Source organism: Phocoena sinus, chromosome 8 (genome assembly GCF_008692025.1).
Source record: "Phocoena sinus isolate mPhoSin1 chromosome 8, mPhoSin1.pri, whole genome shotgun sequence".
Taxonomy (NCBI): domain Eukaryota; kingdom Metazoa; phylum Chordata; class Mammalia; order Artiodactyla; family Phocoenidae; genus Phocoena; species Phocoena sinus.
In genome coordinates, this window is record NC_045770.1 from 9299855 (window position 1) to 9307258 (window position 7404).

General features: G+C 39.6%; 1 protein-coding gene across 1 annotated transcript; it reads left to right on the forward strand.

Annotated features, from left to right (window-relative positions):
• Window positions 1-1580: 1580 nt before the first annotated feature.
• On the forward strand, window positions 1581-6466 carry LOC116757689 (olfactory receptor 6M1-like). Its single transcript, XM_032639748.1, is given in 3 exon segments — window positions 1581-1644; window positions 5521-6042; window positions 6045-6466. Coding segments are annotated over 3 exon segments (1008 nt in total).
• The last annotated feature ends 938 nt before the right edge of the window (window positions 6467-7404 follow it).

The window sequence follows — 7404 nt, forward strand, 5'->3', positions numbered from 1 at the left end:
GAATTTTTATCTGAAACCAAAAGAGAGTGCAAATTGGGAACAAAATAACACCATCCTCAACAGCAAATAATGAGCCTGTCCCTCCAGCCATGCATCCCTCACCCCTGGGGACAGGGAAAGGAGGAGGTGCAGGCTCACTTGAAAGAGACTCAGTGGAATCAGCGTCCTCAAGTAAAAGTCAGATTTATGTTAAGATGGAAAGTACAGCGTTTTTAGTTCGGAGGAGAATTTTTTTTTACTTCTTATTTAAAAAATATGTACGTATTAGAGAATGAAGTTAAAGTTTATAGCAAGCTTGTGACTGTGAGAGATAAGTCTGGAGGATGGAATAACCGTTGAACTGGGCTGAGTTCAGTATAAGGGCTTATGTTTCTGAACAAGGACAGGACAGGGATGAGAAACATAATGGAATTTACTATGGCTATATTTTCACCTGGAAGTTTTTTGTTAAATCTGTGCTGGTACAGACAGAGGTACTACGTGTTATCTGAAACTCTAGAATATTCATTGTTGGAGAATATTTCCTATTGTATCAATAACTTAAGTGGGATGAAAAGTTTTCTGTTTTTAACTTCTTTGTTGATTTTTTAAAGTATTCTTTTTCCTTTAAATGGATAAAGCAGGGCTTCCCTGGTGGCGCAGTGGTTGAGAGTCCACCTGCCGATGCAGGGGACATGGGTTCGTGCCCCGGTCCAGGAAGATCCCACATGCCGCGGAGCGGCTGGGCCCATGAGCCATGGCCGCTGAGCCTGTGTGTCCCGAGCCTGTGCTCCGCAACGGGAGAGGCCACAGCAGTCAGAGGCCCACGTAACGCAAAAAAAAAAAAAAAAATGGATAAAGCAAAATACCTGAGGAAATCCCCCAAGGAGCCCATAACAGGTCTATTACACCTTCTAAAACTTTGTAATTGAGATTAGGTAGTTCAAAACCAACATTCTTTTATAACAATATTAATTAACTTCGTTTGACCCATATTCCCAAGAGCTGTTCCCCTCTAAATCTCTAAGGCAAATAAGCCTATGCAAAAAATATAGTTCATCCACTGAGGAAAGAATCATTAAAGAAAGGAAGTTTTATAGAGAAATGGAAAGGGATAACTTTTTTCTTTTTTAATTCAAGTCATCTTTAATCTGGTGATGTAGAGCATTCAAGACCATTTGGTAAAGCTCCAATGGAAAGATTAATATTCTAGTAACCATGAAGGTGGAATGAAATACCAAAAACTGTACTGAGCACCCTTCACTGGCCATCCCTTGGTGAGGATGCTCAAAGGATTCTGCCTCAGACACGTCTAGATGAGTTAATTGTATGAAATTCTATATCTAAAATAGCCGAGTTACTAAATACTTAATTAACCAAAGAGACAAAACATAGCCTTCTTGCATGGGGAAAAATACTTGAGAATTGAGAATCAATGTTTTTTTCTCGGATGAATTTCTTAAGTGGAGTTCGAGATGATGTACTCTTAATACGGCTTTGACTGATTTAGTCCTGCAACGTTGTCAAGCCACTTAACACAACTACCACATTCTCTATCTGCAGAAACAGACTGGAATTTGAGCTGTGCTGAAATCACTGGGATGTTGTGGGACAAAGAGGATTTCCAGATCGTAGAGGTGTTTGACGGCTGTTGGGGTGGAAAAGGTCAGTATTTGGTCCCTAAGGAAAGTGCATGAATGTGTATTTGGAAGTTACAAAGACAGAGTTTTCCACTCCAAATAAGAGCTTTTTATTTAGCCAGTGCAAAAGCAGGATAGTCATTTCCCAATCACTGGAGTCATCCAAGCAATGGCTGGGTGGGTATGTAGCGAGAATACAAATCAGAAGGACTCACGTTAGGGTGAGATGGTTCAGTGACCTAGTAAGGTTTATTTTATCTTTGAGAGGTATTTCTATGAGCTAGAAATAGCAACAGAAATGGCCAAAAATTGTTTTCAATGTACAATGCTTAGAATAATCAAAGTTTGAGCCTCTTACTGTGTCTGCACGTTAAAAACATGTTAGGAGAATTTTAAATCATCTGTTCAGCTGCCGAGATGTAAGTCTACACTTTCACATATGTTTTGTTTGCTAATATATCACTTTCGTTAAATTTATTTCTCTGTGTATAGTCTCTCTGATCTGTCAATATACTTAGTGGGGACGGATGTCAACCTGGGGGGATTCAGATTAAGTACACATTAAAAATATCCCTCAGTTACAAATTAAACTTTTCATAATTTATTGATATTTACTCAGATAAGAAACAAGTAGCTCTAAGTGTTCATCTTCTTTAAGTCCATCCCGGTCTTTTCTGAATGGAACCATATTTTTTTAACAAGAATCTATTAAATATTGTCACACACATGATTTAATTTAAACCTCACAGCAGCTCATTTTGAATGTGATAATTACCCTCATTTCTCAGATGAAGAAACTATGACTCGGTTGAAGACTTATCTAACGAAGATGAAAGTGATATAAACTGGGACTGGAACTCAGTTTTTCTAACTTCTCACATTAGTTAATACTTGAATCTTAACATGTGAAATATCATTTGCCAGTTGAATGGCCTCGTGGAAATAGTGATATAAAATACACACAAAAATGGCATCAGAAAGCCTCTCACGGAAAGTTCACATGAGATTTCATCTGCTATTACATTTGTATACATAGTCGTGAGCAGCCGTTTCTGTGGAGTCATTTACAGAATCATTTGGGAGGCTGTTGACTGGAATAAAATAAGTTAGAATATTTGAGATGGGGAAGAATGTTGGAAAAGTAACTGGTAGCAGGACTCCAAGACAATGAATGGCCCTTTTAAAGGTGTAATCCAACATTCTAATTTTTCAGACAAGAAAATTGAAGTTCAGAACATAAAAGGAGACTTTAAGAAAAGCACATCAGCTTAATCTTGTTAAAGCCATCAGCTACCCAGCTTTAGGTATGATGTGGAGCTATTTATTACCTCAGAAAAAGAACCCATGAAAGCAATCTGTAAGTGATTTTGCATTATCAGAGGCTCTAGTAGGGCAAAACCTTTCTTGTATTTTTATATTATGATAGAAACAGTGAGAACAAATATGCTATTGGAAATAAGAGTATTCTAAGGAATAGTAAGATAGCTGCACAAAGACATATGTGCAAGAATATTTATTGGAGCATTATCTGTATAAGCAAGATATGTTGATCATCTAAGTTACCAACACTAAACAACTGGCTGAATACATCACAGTCCCATCCATAGAACTGAACTATATGACCCTTCATAATGATTGTGTAAAGGAAACTCTGGGAGGTGTTAGGTGTGTCTGCGAGCGTGATGGTGCTGATGATCTCCTGGGTATTTGCATACGTCCAGACTCATCAAATGGTACACATTAAAGATGTGCAGTTCTTTGTATATCAATTATACCTCGAAAAGTTGTTTTTAAGAAGTGATTGTGTAGATTTCTAGTTATTGACATGGAAAGATGGTTATTATAAAAAAGAAAGAAAAAGCTGGTTACAAAATAATATGTTAGTAATTTATTCTAGGTACATATGTATATAATTAGTACTTTGAAACAGCCTGGAAATATATACACCAAACTGTTGTCCTGTATCTCTAACTAGTTTAACTACAGATTATAAAATTTTTCCATTTTCATTTTCTAATTTTTTGCACTGAAAAATGTGTTTTTGTAATAGGAAAATCTTCAAATAAAAAGTGAAATAAGAAGGCAAACTCTTTATCTTGAAGGGGTCAGAGAGGAGGTGGGAGAAGGGAAATGAGGGGATTAGCTGTAACTTATTTATTAAGGAGCTAAGTAAAATCTAGACAGAGAAAGCACTGAGGTCAGTGTTCAAGAATGGGTAGTTTTAAACCTGAAATGGGGAAGTCTATGCAAAAGAACTATTTCTCAGATAGTAGGCGAAAGTACAACTTGGGTGATGTTGATGTACAGTTTTTTTGGTTTTTTTTTTTTTGCGATACGCGGGCCTCTCACTGTTGTGGCCTCTCCCGTTGCGGAGCGCAGGCTCCGGACGCGCAGGCTCAGCAGCCATGGCTCACGGGCCCAGCCGCTCCGCGGCATGTGGGGTCTTCCCGGACCGGGGCACGAACCCGTGTCCCCTGCATCGGCAGGCAGACTCTCAACCACTGCGCCACCAGGGAAGCCCCGATGTACGGTTTTATGATTTCAACTGATCAAGTAAATAAAATAAGCTGAATTACCTCTACTTTACCTTTCTGTGTGTAATTTGTGAATTTTATTACATCGTGTAATGTCCTCTTAAATAATCAGCCAGATATACAATGTACATATTACATACTTCGTGGAACATGCAGGAAGTAGGATTTGGACACAGGACCTAACCTGATAACAAGATACTCATGATTTCCTTTTGATGTATCATCTAAAATGATTAATAGGAACCATGAGCCATTGTTCCTTTTCGACATTCCTGGTCTATTTCCATAGATCTTTGCCTGCTAGGAAAAGACTTTAAAAATTGGGAGACTCTGGTGATCAGCAAATATTGGAAAAAAGAAATCAACCGTTACCTCTTACTAATGGCAGGTCACCATTGTCAACCACCACAGTGAAAGAAAACTTGTTATAGAGAAGGCTAGAAAGTATTTAAAAGGGTTTCCCTCTCAGTGACTGTAAACTTCAGAATGATAGAAGTTCTAGATAAAGTATGAGTCAGTACTTTAGCACATATTTAGCTAGGAAAGTAAAGCTGGACAGGTTGAAAAGAGCAGAAATTGCATTTTATTTATTTTATTTTTTAAAAATTTATTTATTTATTTTTGTCTGTGTTGGGTCTTCATTGATGCGCCCAGGCTTTCTCTAGTTGTGGCGAGTGGCGGCTACCCTTCGTTGTGGTGCACGGGCTTCTCATTGCGGTGGCTTCTCTTGTTGTGGAGCAAAGGCTGTAGGTTTGCGGGCTTCAGTAGTTGTGGCATGCGGACTTAGTAGTTGTGGCTCGCGGGTTCTAGAGCAGAGGCTCAGTAGTTGTGGAGCAAGGGGTTAGTCGCTCGGCAGCATGTGGGATCTTCCCGGGCCATGGCTCAAACCCAGGTCCCCTGTGTTAGCAGGCAGATTCCCAACCACTGCGTCACCAGGGAAGTCCCAGAAATTGCATTTTAATGAGGAGAAATCTTAGAGTTTTTTTTTAATCCGGTCTTATCTCTTAATTTTATAGAAAAATGTGTGTCTAAATAGTATTTTGACTTTCCCAAGTTTGCACCATAATGACTTTCAGATCAAGGAATATATCCCTTGAGTCAGTTCCCAATATAAGACACTCTCCACAATACATTTTCAACAGATATTTATAAAACTACCTTCTAGGGAATTGCCTGGCGGTCCAGTGGTTAGGACTCCATGCTTCCACTGCCAGGGGCCCAGGTTCAGTATGTGGTCTGGGAAGTAAGATTCCACAAGCCACCTAGCATGGCCAAAAACAAAACAACAACAACAACAAAAAACTACCTTTGAGGCTGATTTCCTTTTTCTTGTTTCTTCAGGGAGACCTATTGTTGACATGTAACAGTGGCCGTGGGGAATTGCCTCACGGTGACTGAGTTCACCCTGACTGCCTTCCCAGCCCTCCTGGAGCTTCGAATATCCCTCTTTGTGGCTCTCTTGTTGGCTTATACACTAACAGCAATGGAAAACATTATCATCATCTCCCTAATATGGACTGATAATCACCTACAAACCCCAATGTACTTTTTCCTCAGTAATTTGTCCTTTCTGGATATTTTATACACCACTGTCATTACCCCAAAGTTGCTAGCCTGCCTCCTAGGAGAGAAGAAAAACATGTCCTTTGCTGGCTGCATCACTCAAACATATTTCTACTTCTTTCTGGGAACCGTGGAGTTTATCCTCTTGGCAGTGATGTCCTTTGACTGCTACGGGGCCATCTGTAACCCACTGCGCTACACCATCATCATGAACAGCAGGGCTTGCCTCCTGATGACTCTGGGCTGTTGGTTGGGAGCCTTCCTACCCGTGTTGGTACCAACCATAGTAGTGACAAGGCTACTCTACTGTAGCAAAGAAATTAATCATTTTTCTGTGACATTGCCCCCCTTCTACAGGTGGCCTGTATAGATACTCGTCTCACTGAGAAAGTAAACTTTCTCCTATCTGCCCTTGTCATCCTGAGCTCCCTGGCATTCACTACTGGATCCTACGTCTACATCATTTCTACCATCCTGCACATCCCCTCAGCCCAAGGCCGTCAAAAAGCTTTTTCCACCTGTGCTTCCCACATCACCATCGTTTCCATTGCTTATGGGAGCAACATCTTTGTGTACGTGAGACTCAATCAGAACCAATCCCTGGATTTTGACAAGGCAGCCACTGTCCTCATTACCGTAGTGACCCCTCTTCTGAACCCTTTTATTTATAGCTTGAGGAATGAAAAAGTGAAAGAAGTGTTGAGAGAGGCAATGAACAGAATCGCGTCCCTGGTACTAAGGAAAACCTGACATGAACACTGAGTGTATCATACAATGTTTATCTTCAGCACATTCATTCTGCAAAAGTATAGTGCCATGCTGGCATGTCAGAAACCTGAGACTATGTCTGCAGGATGAGCAATGCCCACACCGAGCAGGAAGAAAATTCTGCTTATATCTGGAAAAAATTTAATCCATGTACCTTCTGGTATATTCATAGCTTAAGATCATAAAAAGTTACCTGACTGGGATTCAGAGGTCTTCAAATCTAGTCTTGGCTAACTCAGTTTATTTCCCAGGTGACTTTGACCATGTCAGAACTGATCTGAGCCTCAATGTCTCTAATCTACCAATGAAATAATAAAGTATCACTACTTGTAGTATGACATGTTAAGTTAGAGAATGTTAACTTCATGTTAGGCACTCTTGAATATTTCAGGAGACTCAGTTCTCACCTCTATTAACCAGATCAAATAAATATGAAGTGAGGAGTGAGGGAAAAAGAGGTGAGACTCAGGATGATATCAAGCCTCTGGTTATAAACCTAAGTGAGAAGTGGAGATAGTCAGTGAGATAAGGAACATAAGAAGGGAGGTGAGTGGTTGACCTATTGAATTGGAAGCTCCTGTAGGACATCCAGTTGTAAGTTGTCAGTTGGGTTATTATTTGAAGCTGAGGAAAGAGGTATGACCTAGAACTATAGGAAATCATCAAATATATTAATGATAATTAAAGCCATAGCAGTAGCTGAGATAACCAGGAGGATAAAAAATTAGATTAAGGTTGGGTGACCAATGAGAAGAAAACTCAAGAGTATGAGATCATGAAATAGGATGAAAAACAAGGGGGAAAATAATACAAGTAGCGTGATAAAGAATTAAAAGTATCTGCTGCATTTAGTAGCAGATCATGAATAACTCTGGTAAAAGTTCGATAGAATTTAGGGATAAAAGACAAAATATGTTGTA